Genomic DNA, 17,626 nt, shown 5'->3' with positions numbered 1-17,626 from the left:
AGGAGAGAGAGAGTCGGAGAAGTGATGGCTGGCTGCAGTGAAAGGCAGTGGGAGTGGCAGACAGGAGTAGAGAGGCCTTTGACCAACCACCCCACCCCTCTCTCTTTCCTGCTGCTGCTGCTGCAGAGGTGTGTTGAATAGAAGCCAATGGAGTGTGAGAAATGTGCAGGCTAATAGCTAGCCATAGATACAACACAGCTGCTTAGGCTACCAGGACCCTACACACTCCCTCTGACCCACCCCCCCCCCCCCCCCCCACCACCACTACCACAACCCTCAATCACTCCCTCCCGGACACACACACAACCGTTGCCATGGTGCCCAGTTCCGCCCTTGGGGTCATCAGACTCCAAGCGCCTGACAGCTGCTGCCACGGTGACCCGGGGAACAAAGATGAACAGAACCAGGTGGGGCGCACTGGCGGTCTGCGGAATCCCTTCCCCAAACTGCCCCTGCTGTCAGTCGAATCACAGTGCAGAGGCCGAGCAGAGAGGCAGGAACAACAGGCATCTGTTCCTGCTTCAACATGTCTCTCACATACACACACACACAAACAATCTACAACTTCTCCTTCCTAAATTTTCCCCTTTTACTTTTACTTTTTATGTCCACCCAACACTTCACTAAAAATATACTGGAAAAAAGTACCACCCTTGTGTATGCCAGAGACTGAATAACAATGGCCCATTAGGATTTCACACATGTGCTGTGAGACAGAAGGAATGAGTCAGATGTCCTTCGCCTCACTGGACTGACCTCAAACCCCTGAGAGGGACACCAGGAATCCTGAAAAGCAAATCCCTGTGCAGCCAGTGTCAGACACACAGTAACTCCTTTGCCTGCATGAACCCTAGATCGATCCGAGCCAGAACTATTTCAGTCCTGTTTGTTTCCCTTTAAGGCTAATTTATAATCGACAAGTGCCACAAGTACAGACGACAAGTGCCACTCGGCAACTAAAACAAATAGTTGCCAACCTCCTTGTCATAGTTGTCACTTATTTGTCACTGGCACACATCCTCTTTGGCCTCTATGGCAGCGTCTCTGAGCAGGCCTTAGATGGAGCCACTGTGGGCTACCTCCCTGCCTGCAATCACCATGTAATCCTGCTACCGAGCTGGAGGGTCTAATTCAATTTCCTGAGAGTTAAGTCTGTGACATTTCATTAGCAGAGCACTTCTCATGTTTGGCTAGAGGAGAACCCTCGTACCCCCATCTCAGTTTAGTGGGGCAGGAAGAAAGCAGAGTGACTTTTTTTGTGTCCTGTAAGTAAGTTTGCTACATTATTTGAAGAAATGGTTGCTTTCCTAGCAGTTTCCTAGCAATCTCCCAAAGTGACTTTAAAAAGAAGAGACACGCGATTGTTAAGTTTAGATGCTTCCTCCACCCAGCTTCAAAATAATCCTGAACAACTTCCCAAGACAGGAAGCCATCTCTCTCAGTGCAGGCCCCTGTAGACCTGTCAGACAGCACACTGACACAATGGCAAGAGAGAGGGGAATGAGTGGTGCACTCACACACACAAACGCACTATGGTTGTCCACACTTCCGTCACAAGGTCAGTCGGTTGACCTGGGCAGAAGGCCACTCATATCTCCTCCGTCAGCACTGCAGGGCAGGCTTTGTTTTTTCTCCAGTCAAACTCCACAACTGACTGACACATACACACACAATCCTACAAAAAAACTTGCGCACACACTCTCTACCCTTAAGGCATACGCTCTCATACATGCACTTGCTATTGAACAGACTTTTCCAGAGGGACGTTCTTGAACGTGCACTCTCCTTCTCCACTTAACAAAACCCATACAGTCACACACAACATGATACTCACACAATCATCTAACTCCCCAATGCACAACTGTACAATAGTACAATGTATATACTCAATGCCCCCCCCCCCCCACCACCACCACAAAAAAAAACACACAAAAGGCAGAAGAACAGAGTCCTGAGGGGGACAGCAGCTGCCTGGCGAGCCTTGAGGAAGACTCCCAGTGAGGGGGACTAGTGTCTAGTGGCCTGCTTGGGACTGTGACCCTTTCACCCGTGGTCACACCCCAAGGTCACAAGCACAAAGCACTTCTTTTCTCTCTCTCTCTTGCCCAGTAGTGGCTGGCAGGATCCACATCCAACTATTGTGAATAAATACGCAAGAGGATGGCCAATGGCTATCTGGTGAGTAACGTTTGTTTTACGAGAACTCTGCAGCTACGCCTCCCTTTATAACAGCACAATTCATCCAAAAGCAGGCTATCCAAGGTTCTCTCCGTTCCATAATCTATTTTTGAGCTAATTGGTGAGACCCACGTTTTCATGGCCTGACAAATAATAGGAGTTCTCAAAAATAGCTTATTGCCATGAACAGCAGTGAAACAAACAATGATGCGGTCATAACGGATTAAAGAGGCTCAAAGGCTATTTCATATTGTTTACAGGCTCCCGCTACTTTTAATAAGCCTGTAAATAAGCAGCATGGGTGTGTGGTCTCTATTTTTAGGCATTCAGAATGTTCTTTATGCTGCGTCCCATCTGGCCTCCCCTTGTTTGTGCTGCGTGGCTCTTTGAGGGGACATTTTCCTGCTGTCATTGGGAAAAAGGGGTCGCATGTGGCCTTGAGACAATTCTAAAATGGTGCAGCATTGCTGCCCTCTGCTGTTCAATTTGAGAAACACAGCATGTGACCGGTAATTAACCATACTATTAGATGAACAGCTGGAGGCTAATATGTTCTATTTTCACATTAATTGGTCATGGAGGATGCAATTGGACATCCAATGCAATTGGACATGCAATGTAGGGCAATTATGTAAGGATAAACATTAGCGAGGACTTTAATTCATGTTACTTTAATTTTAAAACATTGAATTCAAGCTCAGTAAAACCACAGGTTTGACATGTACAATATTTTAGTAAGTGAAAAAAATATAAAAGACAAAAATAAAACAAAAACCAAAACATAATAAAAACCAAACAAAAGAAATTACATCTAAAAATCTAAATTAAAAGCTTATCAAAACATTGCATTGAGAGATCCAAATATGTATTCACATATGCAAAAAACAAACAAACAAAAAAAACTAAAATGGTGCTTGCTAATCATTGAAAAAATGCCATGTAAAATAAGAATTAAAAACAATTAAAAACCCTACAGATTAATTCAAATAAAAAGCAAAGAAACATGAACCATGACTGTTTGGACACATGGATTATAAACATAACCTGCTAACAGGCGACTGTCTGTCCATTGCAAACGTTCAAACATTATTTACTGCATATATACAATGGTCTAGCATTACAATATTAACAAAGACATAGATGACCACTTTTAAAATCAGTGAGACTGCATCACTTTATACCAAGGGGTCTTTCCACAGACAAAAACAATAAAACAAAAAAAAAAAATCAAAATCACAATGCAGTTTTTCAAATGTCCAGCTCATACACTCTCAGGGTCATGTGTGTGTTGTTTGGTTTTCCAGGTTTTGCCTGTTACAGGAACAGAGAAATGACTGTGGGGGGCTGAGAAAGCCGGGTAGGTCTGGGGTTGTGTTTGGTGATTGGCACATTCCAAAGACACCCTCTTCTCAAAGCAAGGGGGCCAAGGTATAAGACGCGATTGACAGTAACATCAGTAGCACACAATGTTAAATCACACAGGAAGTCTTGCAATGCATCAGTGTGTAACTGTAAACCACCTACTCACAAAAAAGCAAGTGACACTGAGCTCCTCTTGCATTGCCCAATCAGAGGTTAAAAGAATTGGGGAAATTCCTTTTCCCACTCGTGTCTATGCATGAAAAAAGAGATCACATGCTCTAATAGAGTCAGCCTGTTGACTACTTGCGTTACCAGCACCTACCTGCCTAGGATCACAGGGCATTCTCCTCAGCTAATGATTCCACATACAGTTCCACTATGAAATATAGGTATCGGTCACTCCATATTGCATTTCATAGGACAAAACATAGACATCAGTATAAGTCATATATTGGAGTTCATATTGTTGCAGGTTTTCACATTCAGTAGAAGGCATGGGTTGGGATGCAATGCAGGGCTCACCCTACCTCTGCCTCTGTGTGTGTGTGTTTACATGAGAAAACAAGAGACTGATAGGCAAAGCATTGATCACGTGAAATGCCTAACACAAGAACATAGGATCTGATGAACAGTGTGCTTCAGCACAGCAGAGTCTAAGTGGACGTGGGGTTGGGTGCAAGTGTGTGAGAGAGACAGACAGACAGACAGACAGACAGACAGACATCTTTTCTGTAGGAGCATCGGTGCTGCCACACGACATTGCTCTTAATCCAGCAGCGGCTGAGCCATGCCGTTATGGTCAGGAGCCAGATGTGTGTCTGTGTGTCTGGGGCCGTCCAGTAGGTGCAAGAGGGCCGTCCAGTTCCGCTTTCTCAGAAGGAAAAACAAAACGAAACAAAATGGTCTGATGAGACACAGCGCTGCAGATCTTTAGGGAGACCATCATTACTTACAATTGGAATACAAATGAAACACAGGAGGAGAAAGCGCTGAGACACAAACGCTGTGGGATGTTGCCGTGTTGCTTTTGGTCCCATATTATCAGTCAGGCCGATGCCCCCAGCGCCTGGCTCCAGGGTAGGGGAAGGCTGCCGGTCGTCAATCAGAGGAGAAGAGTTCAGCTGAGCTCCTCTCCCCGAGAGAGCAGCGTGTCTTCCACGACTCCACAGCACATCAGCCCAACGCAGTCAGAGCAGACCAGCCCCACACCACACAGTTCAGCTCAAACACGGTCCTCAGTTGAGGAGGACTCCTTTCTTCTTCAAATCGGTCTATGGGGACGCTGATGGCATTTAAAGGATGAGGATGATGATGGCATTTAAAACACAAAACTTCCTTCAAAGCCAAGCACTTATTATACTGGCTTGAGAAACCACTGGCCAATGAGAACCTAGCACCAAATGACATGCTGTTTGATAGCTGTTATTAACTTTTAAAGATGAGCTCTGTTCAATAGCTGCTAGGAGCCTTTAAAGATGAGCTCTGTCCAATAGCTGCTAGGAGCCTTTAAAGATGAGTGCTTTTTCCAGCGGAGGCGACATCACCAGCTCAGCCTGCATCTGGCCCAAGTAGGGCTGAGCGGACTAGAAGCTTCCCTGGCCAAAGGGGAGCTGAGGAGATGGTGCTGCTGTCTGTGCTGTAGGGGCTGAGATGATCATCTCCAGTCCACAGGGGCTTAACTGTGCGTGAGCAGCCTGGCTAACAGCACAAGACGAGGGATCAGCCAGAGGCCAACCTCCTCTGCTGCAGAGGGCATGTTGGATAACTGGAGTCTGGGGCCTGGGACTGGATATCTACTGCACTTGAGTGTGTGACTGTAAGAGTTTGTGTGTGTGTGTGTGTGTGTATGGGAACAAGGGAAGTGCAGGCTTTGTGGGGCTTTCCAAAAGTGTATACAAACCCAGCCTGCTTTCCAACCCTCTCCCACACCTTCCGTGGCGTCTGTGAGAGATACAAGCGACACACTCTCACTGCTCAGTCTGTCTTTGTTCTCCCCTCCTCCTTCTCTCCCTTTCAGAGCTAAATAATAGTCTTTTTCACAGCAATGGCAGTAATCCTTCAAAATAGGTCTATAAAAAGCTATTTTAGGATGTTTTCAAACAGCAATTCAGAACAGACACCATAATGACCAATCCCCACAAGCCGTATAAAAATCACACTTCACGCTGAAGATGGATTCATTAAAATGAAAAATAACAAAAGAGAGCTAAAAATAAAAAAGTCAATTTGCAGTATGCCTCCTTTCGCTTCCCAAACACACTGCCCATTGTCCCCACACTAGAGTCCTGGAGAGAGTGAGCTCTACTGTGGTTCACCCCTCTGAACTGACTGATCTGCCAGCGGCAATAAGTGGAGTCTCTGTTCCTCTGGCGTCACACACGTCACAGTTTCTGTCACGTTTTATTCTACAGGGACTGGGTTGGCTCTGCTTGGCCATGGAGGAGACGGACCAAGGGCAGGGAAGAGGGAAGAGGGCTGAGTGTGTGTGTGTGTGAGTTGGGGGCTGGACTGGCTAAAGGCCTCTCTTGCTTTCTGTAGGCTATCAGACAAGAGGAGGGCAGGAGGCTTAGGAGAAGAGAGATGTTACACTGGAACTCAAACAACCCCCCCCCCCCACACACACACACGGTACTTTTTTTTGCCTGTGGTGGCTGGCTTATTTTCTCTCTGTGGTAGAAACTGGCCATCTGGAAACATCATAGTGCGCCTCGCTCCTTGGCGCTATGGCAACGGTGGTATTTACATCCTGCGAGCGAGTCCTTCTGCCAACTCCGCTTATTTATGCGGCACACATCACAGACGAACACAGCTCCACCACGAGCCCACCCCCCCCTGCCCCAGACGAGGAGGCTGAGTCTGGGTCAGTGGTGTGGGGAAGAGCTGGTCTGCTGGTGCTGCTGGGGGGAGGTGGGGGGCTGGAGTGGCTAAGCATCTGTAGTTGGTCCTGACTGTGGGAACGGTGCTTGAGAGAGAGACTGAGGGAGAGAGGCAGAGAACGGCGGACTAGACAAAGAACTCTGGAGGCTGAGAAAGGAGAGGGGGGAGGGGGGGGGGGTCTGTTTGGTTCCAGGGTTCCAGGAGCTGAAGGGGTCTTGCAGGTGTGGTTCCTGCCCGGTGTGGTTCCTGCCAGGTGTGGTTCCTGCCAGGTGTGGTTTAGGGCGCTACGGAGTTGCGGTCTGGGGTGGAGTCTGGTCGGTTGTTGGCAAGGTATTTGGCCCTCATGCTGGAGGTGTACTGCAGAGAGGGGTGAGAGAGGTGAGACAGATAACCAAACACACAGAACCACTCCTGATCAACACAGAACACACAGAACTACTCCTGATCAACACAGAACTACTCCTGATCAACACAGAGGCCATTTGCACTGTTAGGAAGTTGAAAAGGGAATAACATGGTTGTTTTCATTATTTCATACCAAACCCACATAAGTCACTTATGGGGTTACAGGAATGTTACAGTTAAGTTCTGTAATCAGCAGATCTAATGCTTCATTGGATAATGAATAAACAGATTTAGCCTCTGTTCCAAAATGGTGCAGACTGACAACAATGGTTAATGGTTGTTAGAAAATAGGCAAAATATGTTGTCTCTCATTATATCTCATTTTAAAAATACAGGTAAGTTCTTAGTTTCACACATCAAACTTAATTTAACTTAAGTTTCAACCTCAAGAACAAAAATGACAGTAATTATTCAGCATGACGGCACATAATGAATATAATTTCAGAGAAAAAAGGTTGTATATTTGCAGCAGTGCAGTGCAGTGCAAACATACAGGCTTGTGTCTGAGACACAAGGGGCTCACTGACACACACAGGGTTTGTGGGAGCTGTGAGTGAGTGAGTCCACTCCTTTACAGATGGCCACACCAACACCACACACTGAACAGATCACAGAGCACTCAGGATCATCTGGACAGCCTTACACACTAATCATTAAATAGAAGGACTAGCTACTTACAAACACTTAATATCTAACTGTACAGTATGTGACCTTTACGTTCAAGGTAGGCCGAGAGGTCTGTTTCCTTGATCAACTACTTCCAAACTACATGACAAACTTGGCTGTTGTATATGTGAACGCACACACACGGCATATTCAGACACACTAATACAGACAGACACATACACACACATAGTTTGCCACTGCCACTTGACTGGCACTTGCAAGTAGTAACTCTTTAGTGCCCCATAAATCAGGCTGGTGCCAAGGCAGATGCCACTGAGCGCAAACACTGTCACCAATGACTACAGCCTCTACCCGCTGGATGTCAGATTTACAAGCCTGCCAACATTAGATCTGGACAAAGCATCTCAGCTTACTGATAAATGGGAGTGCTTTCGCACAGTGTGTTAAGTGTGTTGAGACGCAGTTGGTGTTCTGCCTCTGCATGCAGTGAGATTTTCTGCTCGACATCGTGGAGGAGGGACACACACACACACACACACGGGCCCATTCAAAGCTCAACACCACTTCACAGACACTCAATCCCACTGCAGAACATTATCCCTTTCTGTTTTCTCTCTCTCTCTCTGAGAGCGAGGGAAGAGGATGCGAGGCAGATGGGGCTGGAGATAGCGGCGCTTCTTCATTTCCCACACTCACTCACCCCTCAACTCGGTCCATGTGCAACAACAGCTGCAGCTCTCGCTCCACCACTGGGCTCAGGCCTGCTAACAACCCACGAATGAGAAACAGCGACTCTCACTGGCCCCAGTCCGTCCCCCCGGTCCAGACCAGATGAGGCCGCCGCCGCGCCGCATGAACACAAAGAAAGCGCTCCAGACTATCAGCATGCCATGCCACATGAATAAAAAGAAACTCCTGGAAAGGTGGCTGATTTGAAACAGAAAGTTACCCCCCCCCCCCCCCCTTTTGTTTTTCATAAAGGAGAAGTTAAATGTCCTCTTCATATGATGAAGAGCAATGCCACACAAGGCACCCAATAAAAAACAGAAGCCCTTCTTTCCTCTCTCTCTCTCTACGGCATTTCTCTTTTGACAGGATGCTTGTGGACCCCATAAAAGATGATTTAAAAAGGTGCTGTGACAGCTGCCAGAGTTAAGAGCCCTCTCTTCAATAAGAGAACGTCTCTCTGGTTCCCCTTTGGCAGCAGGGCAAAGGGGGGGGGGGGGGGGATTTATGGGGTCGGACCATATGACTGTACCCACTGTTCCACATGGGCAATTCAATTCCAGTCCAAATACTCTGCAAATGTCTATTTCACACTCTTTCAAATTCTTTCTCTGTCAGTCTCTCTCTCTCTCTCTCTCTCGATGTGGTCTGTGGGTTTACGAGGACATTCCCTCTGGCACTGGGTTAATCTGACCAGTGCTTTAAATTAATGCCCTTCCTCTGCAGGTGCTTGGCAATCTCATGGGACATGGTGTGGAGGCTTAAGCACTCAATAGTGTTGACAGTACTTATCTGTTCCCCGATCAGGCTTTTACGTCATTCTGGACAGTCTTCATGCTCTGGAGAGTCTTCGGGACCCACTAGCTGGCTTCAGAACCTCCATTCATCCACTGCTTAGTGTATTATTACTATGCACTACAACTACATGGTTACTCACTATATAGTGAATGAGTGGATATTCTGAACGCAGAAATTGATGTGCATATCTAGATACGACATGACTAAAACTGTTGCTATATACCATTGGCGGAGCGAGGGGGTTGCTTCGGGGGCTCAAGCCCCGAATCTTTTTTCAAAAGCCCCGAATCTTTTTTTGTATGTGTTTTCAATTTCCAACGATTCTAATTTCTAATTTAACTTTCCCTTGGTTTCTCTATAAATGTTACAAAATGTAGGCTACTATTACTGAGCAAATAGGCTATCCCTTATTTTCAAAGCCCAATATTGACAGATAATCTGATTTCCCACACGATGAGTTTAGGCAATGCCACAGCCGAGATGTAGCGGTTTACGTCATAAACCTGGCAGGAAAGTTCAGAGCGGCGCAGTCAGTTTAAACAGCAAGCGGTAAGAAAAACTATTGTCAAGACATTAGGCAATTAGGCTACTGTACCCCGGAATACAAAAATAAACTTCAAAAAGACAGAAAGTTTGTTGTACTGTATTCATAGTCTCAATGACCGAATCAGTAGATTTACCTGTGTTGTCAGTTGAGTTCGTTCAATTAATTTATTGTAGGCTAGTAGCCTAGGCAAATATGAAACGGAGATGTAACGTGGCTACCAGCGGGATTTTGAATTTGCATGTTTCATGCATTTTAGGGCAAACAATACCATGAGATTGATGTGTTCTATTTGAGGAACGTAATCAATTGCGGACGTGCACAGACAGCTCAGACACAGCGCATATAGGCCTAGGTTAGGCTACTTTCACTTTCTAGAGTGCGCATTAATTACGTAAAAGATGCTTCATAGTACCAAAACAACGATCAAACATTATCAAATGTATCATGACGTGTTGTCACAAAGACTTACTCCAATTAGAAAATCGAAACCAAAATCATGTAAAGTGTAAGTGTTCTCTCATTGATGCCTGTAAGGCCTATAAGGAAAATGCGATTTCAGTTTGTAAAATGTATATGTATCCCACCCCTCCCCTATGTCCCCCTATGTGAAGCACTGAAGGGGAGAATTCCCCCCCATTTTGAAAAATAAGCTTTAAGCCCTGAATTAAACGTAGCTTCATGTGTTCCATTGAACATTATAACAAGTGGGTTCACAATGTGTGGGGCTGTGCTAAACCTGACCATAAGGCTACTTTTGCCAGAGTTCAAAGTAAAAATGTATTGAGACAAGGTAGCATCCCATCAGGGTTATCTCAGCATAGTATACTAGCCTATAATATACAAACCATAACTCATAAAAAACGCTTAATTAACTAAGTGCCTGCTGATCAGATAGGCTATGCCTATAGACCCCTTTTGAAAGACCCAAAGTGCCAGTCAGATATACCTTCAGTCTCACATTTTTAAAGTCTCAATGTGTCCATTAGTTTACACAGAATTCACTAGAAGTCATTATTTAAGGGGTTATTTTTCAAAATGTTCTGCCGGGGGTGCATGCCCCTGGACCCCCCTAGCCTTCCTGTGTGTGACACTGGGCTAAGCCCCCAATGTTTCAAAAGTCTGGCTCTGGCCCTGCTATATACATGACTATGATTACAGCTTGGTATTAAGATCAGAATTTTTTATGGATAAAGTAACAAATTAACACCATAGACTTCACAGAAAATGAATACACTACACTTCATGGTGCAGATCTCAGCCATTTGAGAAACCATGAGAAAACCAAGGTCAAACTAAAAGAAAAAAAACTGAATCTCTATTTTTGTGTTGTTTCCAGCGCAAGTTGTCTAGGGAATAAAAACTGCTTGGTAAGCAAAAATTCCCTGTACAAGCAACTTGATCTCGACTGTACAGCAGAGATTGGCTGTCGTAAGCATTTCTTTGTCAGATTGTCTCTGCATTTGAAGATTACTGCATAAGCATACATACATACATATATACATGCAATGAATCCTAAACACAATCCAACCTCTTCAAAATCTGATGTGAGGCGACAATGACAAAACAAATCAAAGGGCCGAGACCTTCATCCTAGCCTGTCTACTGATTTTTTTATGTATGCAGTAGTGTAATTAACTATGGATGCTTATGTCTCAAGGGTCAACTCTGAGTCCCCTTGCTGGATGTGGACATGCTGCTCTTCAGTGACACAAACATCAGGAGTGAAGGATGCCACATCAGCAACACACGCACACGCGCACACACACACGCACAGAGAGGAGACAGGGCAGCTTGCTTGCTAAAGTGCTGGGTACAGTCCATCTTTTGGGGGTGAAGAGGTGCAGAAGGAAGGAGCCAATCAGAAAAGACTAAGGAGGAGCGAAGGGTCAAAGGTCAAGTTGCAGGCCAGAGGTGAGTGGAGGGGGGGATGCTGGAGCAGGGATTTGGGGGGGGGGGGGGGGGGGCGAGGGTTGTCACATTCAGTACCTGGTCGGAAAGCGGCTGTGGTTTACCAGAACGACCGGGCGCTCTGCGAGGGCTTTAACTGCCAGCTGTGCCGGCTGCTACTGTCCCCGGCCATCAAATACAACTGCAAGGGCAAGGGCAGGAGAGAAAACAATGCAACAGAGAAGAGAGTAGAGCAGATACACACACACAGCATACACAAACACACAAACACACACACACACACACACACACACACACAATGGCAGTATCTCAGTGGCGCAGCTGTTTCTCTTTTATACACACATAAACAAGCGAGCACGCACACACGCACACACACACACCAAAAATGTCAATGAACAAATAGATGTGCAGATAGTTAATAACAAATGGGACACACACGCACGCACACACGCACGCACGGACGCACACACACACACAAACTCAAAAGAGGGGGAAAGACTGGGAAGCGCAAGCAGAGGCTCACACAGGGGAGAGAGAGAGAGAGAGAAAGAGTGCAGGACACGGTAGACCAACACCATTCCACAACCAACAGTACAGCCAAGTGTCACAGATTGGACAACTACAAGAAAAAAGAATCATAGTCTTCTCCCTTGTACCGGTAATTAAAATATAGACCACTGCCTCCTTAGCAGTTAAACTGCCATATGCTTTTTTCCTTCTATATCTATTTGGATAAAGACTGTCTGAATGATCCTGATGCAAGCTGTCCATCAGAGCTAAGAGATGTGTGAGTGGGCACTTACAGAGGGGGGCGGGGACTCTCGGCCAATGAGAGGGGTGTTCTCGCACCGCGGGTTCTGGAAGTTTGCGTTCTGAGTCCTGAAAACAGAACACAAGACAAAGACATTATACAAACACTCCCAGGAACTAGGCTTGGGGGAAAGCCAACCTGAAACTCTTAGTGACAGCAACATATCTAAAAGATGGTGAAATGTTTGGTCATCATGGTATATAAAATAAAAATAGAAAGCGCATTGTTGGTTAAGACTTTATTCACAAGACTAAAAAAAGACAAGACAATCAATCCATGGCCTCATTCTCTCCAGGTACAGAGAACCACCTGCAGATTAAAAGTTCCTGCAGTTCCTCCGTGTGGAGAGTGGCTGCCTACAGCTGCAACAGGAGAGCTCACTTACAGGACCCTGTTCCCATCACTGAGCATTCTCTCTCTCACACTCACACACACACACAGACACACACACACACATTTCTGCTAAGTCCCTAAGTCCACATCTTTAGAAATATCTAACCCCCCCTTCCCCAAAAAGCAGACATGGGTCTCATCTTTGATGTTCCCCTCCCCCCTCCTTCGCTCACAAATCCAGATCTTGAAGCCCCTAAGCTGGTGAGGGTCCACTATCCCGCAGTCTTCAAAACTCACAAATCTCTCAACGTTCACTAGATGGAATCGTATAGTTTCTGTAAAAATATATTGAAACCATGATGTACAGTAAGCATAAAAGGGAGAATTGTTTTGTTTTTCCTCTACCATAATCTTTTTGGCCACCTGTGAAGGTATTTTTATGCATGCGTGGGCTAATGTTGACTCTGGAGGAGGTCTCCCTGTGCGCCCCCCCCCCCCATCCAGAGCGAGTAAGTGAGCGAGTGGGGACGTCCCAGAGCACCAGAGGGCTTCACAGGGCCACAGCTGGAGGGGAGCAGCTGCACTGGCCTCACCCGCCTGGGCTTGGGGGGATGAGTCAGTGTCTGTGTGTGTGTACCAGTATCTCTGTGTGTCTGAGAGAGAGAGTGAGAGAGGAGTGTGTAGGTGTGCATCACTTCAGTGTGAACACATAAGTGTGTGTGTGTGTGTGTGTGTGTGTGTGTGTGTGTGAATAGAGAGAGTGTAGGAGTGTGTGTGTGTGTAATGTATGTGTGATGTTTACGAGAAAACCTCTATGTTAGCTTTTCCCATAAGTGTGTATGCATGAGAGAACATGTTCACAGGCCCCAACAGTGTGTGTGTGTATTTCTCACACACTCATGCCTGTGTGGTCTGAGATCTACTGAGACCACTGATAGCATCTCCCTCCCTTTATCCACCCAAGGTCTCCAGACGTTGGGGAGTGCTGGGCATGTAACTGGATCACGGCTGCAGAGGTCCCCCCGGGGCTCTGACTGGCGAGCCCACGGTCCAGCCCAGTCCAGCCCAGATCATCCTAACCTCACCCAGCCCCATCCTGTCCCGGCCGGCCCGTAAAGGACCCGCACATGTGAGGTGGGCCACTCTTTTCCCAGGGCAGAATCTGTGGAGTTGGGACTGGGGGTTGGGGGGGGGGGACATTGAACACTTTCCCATTGCTGAAACGCACCACACTGGGTCAGATGGCCTCAGACTCAGAGGGCGGCAGGGCTGCGTTGCGTGAGAAACTCGCATGAGAAATCTCCCCAGCTGCACGAGTCTCGCATGGCATAGTCCATCACAGCAGAGCTTCTAATGGCCTGTAGTGTCTTTCTTTCAATGTTTTGGTCACACAAACAGAAGAAAATGTATTCTAAAAATATAGGGCTGTGCACACTAAAGGATGCAGAGTGTGTGTGTGTGTGTGCGTGTGTGTAAGATTTTGCTCATGCGTGTGTGTCTATGCATCACTGTGTGGACTAAAGCTTGTGTTTCCTGATTTACATACTCTACAGGCTTGCACTATGACTGAGTATGTGGGTGTGTGTGATCACTCGCATGGTCAAAGGTGTGTTTGTGTAAGCTAGTTTGTGTAAGCCATATCGTGCTGGTGGAAGAAAGGCTCCTCACTGAATGAGCAGCGTGGGTGTGAGTCAGGGTATAAAATTGCCACCCGCCACTCGCCAAATGGCAGGAAAAATTTGCATTGGCGAGTAAAATAAATTAGGTTATTTGTCACTGGCGTGTTAGGTACAAGTTGCCTCATAAACCGTACTCTTGACTATGTTATATATATATATATATATATATATATATATATATATATATTCGCTATACGCTACTCTTCGGCAAAGAGTACTGTAGGAATGAAATTGAGCGGAAGTACATAGAAGGGCGGAGCCAGGCTAGGGTACGAGTTTACTTCACTGAGTTTATGCTGACGTTGTCTAGATCACATAAATTGGTAGACTACGTTTTACAATTATTTGAATGACCCTTACTTTCTACCGTTGCTATAGTTTCAAGCAAATCCTGATGTTGCACAAATTTAGTTTTTTTTGCTGTGGAAAATAGGCTTGATGGTCTTTTTAATCACTTTTCCCCACCGTCGACTTTAAGGAAGCGCTGCCTAGCCTAACTCTAACTCTTACCTAATCCTAGCTCCTTCCAGGCAGCGTTGCCTTGAAGCCGACAGTGGGGGCCAAAAAGACCATATAATGGAAAATAGCTGTGATAGATCAGTCGGAGCAATCAAGCATGCTAGTTAACAGTAACGTTAGTCATCAGATTAACACATTTATTCAGGAGAGCTCAACATTGTTTGATGTCACCAAAATAATAAATAACATCTGATGTTTTAGGGATATTGTTACAGTGTTGTTTAGCAAGTTACAGGTTTTGCACATGGTGTCATTTGAGTGTTCTGACTAGCAGGTGTTTTAGGGGAGGAAGAAGTAGGCTATAATTAGAGACATGAGGGAATTAAACTGTCCTCATTGATTTAAAGTGTTTTGATTACATCTGATATTTCGTGGAATTCTCCAGGTTTATCCCATTAGTTACCAGTGTTGTGATGTAACAGAGTACAAATACTTCGTTACTGTATTTAAGTAGAAATTTCACGTATCTGTACTTTACTTCGCTATTTAAATTTATGTCAACTTTCACTTTTACTCCACTACATTTCCTAGATAAAATGTATACTTTTACTCCGTTATATTTCCACTAAGCATCTTCGTTACTCGTTACTAAAACATAAAATTAGAAGAAATGTGTGCGACTGCAATAAGGGAGGTCAATGCTCCTAGATTGCATTACGCACGCAGCGCGCTCTATTTCAGCGCTTGTTTGTTGCTAAAGGAGGAGGACGCACAACTGAAACCGCCATGGAAGCACGAGCACCTACTGGGGGACCTCCCGTTATCATAGACGACGATACCCCGACCATAGTGATGAACTCGGTGAACAGGGTAGTGGTGAAGATAACGTCATACACCCGTGGCCGTATTTGCAATGTTTCTGTAACCTGCGTGAAGCTGGCCCCCCATGTTACTAGTGCTAGCACAAACGATTGAGACCATTTTGGGAAGATTTGGACATTGATGGGGGGCTGGATGACGTCACACGTGTAACAAATAACGTGGAATATCTTAAAAAACATAGTAGCACAAATGTTACTTTTAACGGCACAAATGAGCACAAACGTAGCACAAACGATTGAGACTATTTTGGGGAAATTTGGACAAGTATGGGGGGCTGAGTGATGTCACTGGCCAGAAAATGTAAAGTGTAATTACTTAAAACCCTTAACAGCACAAACGATAATTTTATGGCACAAACCGGCACAAACGTAGCACAAACGAATAGCAGTGTTTTTAATCATTTTTGAGTAACATGGGGGGCCAGCTTCATGACACCAATGCAATGCCTCTGCATGGGTTGTAGCCTACGTGAGGGAGTTCTCCCCTCCCAAAAAGAGTTGGTTGGGTCCATATAGCCCGTCTTTTCCAAAAAGTTTTCTCAGATATGGATAGCTGAGCCGGCCCTACAGTAGACACAAGCGCCAGGAAGAATGGATGGTAGAAAGAGGCCAGGAGAGACTGAGCAGCAGATCAACCAGTCAACCACTGAAGATGATGAGCCTGAAATTAGTGATGAGGAGGCCATGACTACAGGGACAAGTAGAGAGGATAAATTAATGTAAGAAAGAGCAATTACCCTACATGATAAACCTATATGCCTTGTTTGCTCAGAAGAGGGTGTAGTAAAGGAGTAGGCTAAATCACTAAACAACAATATAGCCTACCCATGCAAAAAACATGTAGCCTAAACATTAGTTCAATATGCCTCTTTGTGGAAGCATGGGATATGCACATTTCAAAGGCTTTCTTTCTTTTTGTTAACTTGTGGAATAGTGGACAAGGGCGCGGGAAGGGAGATGCTGAGGGTGCTGCAGCACCCCCTGCTGGCAGAAGATGGATTTTTAAAAATTATTATATATATTTTTAAATAATTTCTAATTCGCTGTCTGACATTATTTATATTTTTGTATGTGAAATGATGAGTAGTCAAATAGCAAAAGGGTTATGGATAGGTTCAAATATAGGCTACTAAAAATTAACAGTTCTAGAGATCAATGTGAACGTCAGTCAGTTAGCCTACTGTAAGAACCATAGCGTGGTTTCATCTATGTGATAGCGATCAAGTGTGTAGGCCTACGGTTGATATAGGCCTACATATTCTATGCGATTTACATGTTCAAAAAAAACATGGATAAGCTGAAAGAAACTTTAATTGCGTTTTACAGTTTTGCAAAAATAATAAATGTATAGCTAGTGCAATCATTTCACTATCCTAGTCACTAAGATAGAAATTATTAGGACATGTACTTGCTGTGGAGATGACACACTTTAGGCTATTCAGAAATGATTTGCGAGATCATTGCGAGATAAATCGTCTAACATCCATTATTTTTGTTATTCAGCACCCCTGGTCAAAAATAGGTTCCGCGCGCCTGATAGTGGAATATTTTTTGTTAACTTCTCAGTTGAAGTGAATTATTATATAACCTTTACACATTTGTTGAACCATAGTACTAATAAAAACTACAGGATAGTAAATGGAGGAGCTGAAATGTTGCTTCATTTATCCAATTTCCACCACTATGGAAAACGTGGTCCGGTCTTGGGCCTGAAACGCCCAGGCACTGAATTCTGGCAACTTTGAAAACCAGCTTCTTTTGAAGATGAACAGACACCTTTTCAGTTTCAACTAATGACTGACATATTAGTAGCTGGACATAGGTGGCCTGTGTGTGTGTGTATGTACAAGCAGGTCATTTTTTGTTTTTAAAGAAATAAGTTATTTACTTTTCATTTTTACCTGAAGTTCATATAAGTGACATTTCTTTTTCTGTTTTTTTCTTTGATGTCAGCTCTAAAAATATGCTGTTTGTTCTTTGAACTTAAGAGAATTGTGCCTGACAAGTCCTAGAAAAGAATGTGATTTTGATTTGA

General features: G+C 45.0%; 1 protein-coding gene across 3 annotated transcripts in view; it reads right to left on the bottom strand.

Annotated features, from left to right (window-relative positions):
* The window catches only part of ttyh3a (tweety family member 3a), an 81,946-nt gene that overhangs the window by 20,747 nt on the left and 43,573 nt on the right, over window positions 1–17,626 (bottom strand). For 2 of the 3 annotated variants that reach the window (XR_006030668.1, XR_006030667.1), the window contains exons 13-14: window positions 12,232–12,307; window positions 6,173–6,774 (exon numbers count right to left, since the gene is read on the bottom strand). Coding sequence is in view for 1 of the 3 variants with exons in the window: in XM_042085369.1 (XP_041941303.1) it covers window positions 6,694–6,774; window positions 12,232–12,307 (157 nt within the window). In the remaining 2 variants the exon portion in view is untranslated. Of the gene's footprint in view, window positions 1–3,780; window positions 6,775–12,231; window positions 12,308–17,626 lie in introns of those variants that run through there. The other variant, XM_042085369.1, reaches the window with a different exon arrangement.

This window comes from Alosa sapidissima, chromosome 3 (genome assembly GCF_018492685.1).
Source record: "Alosa sapidissima isolate fAloSap1 chromosome 3, fAloSap1.pri, whole genome shotgun sequence".
In the NCBI taxonomy this organism is placed as follows: domain Eukaryota; kingdom Metazoa; phylum Chordata; class Actinopteri; order Clupeiformes; family Clupeidae; genus Alosa; species Alosa sapidissima.
The sequence above is the reverse complement of the archived record's forward strand: the minus strand, read 5'-3'. Positions and strand labels throughout refer to the sequence as shown.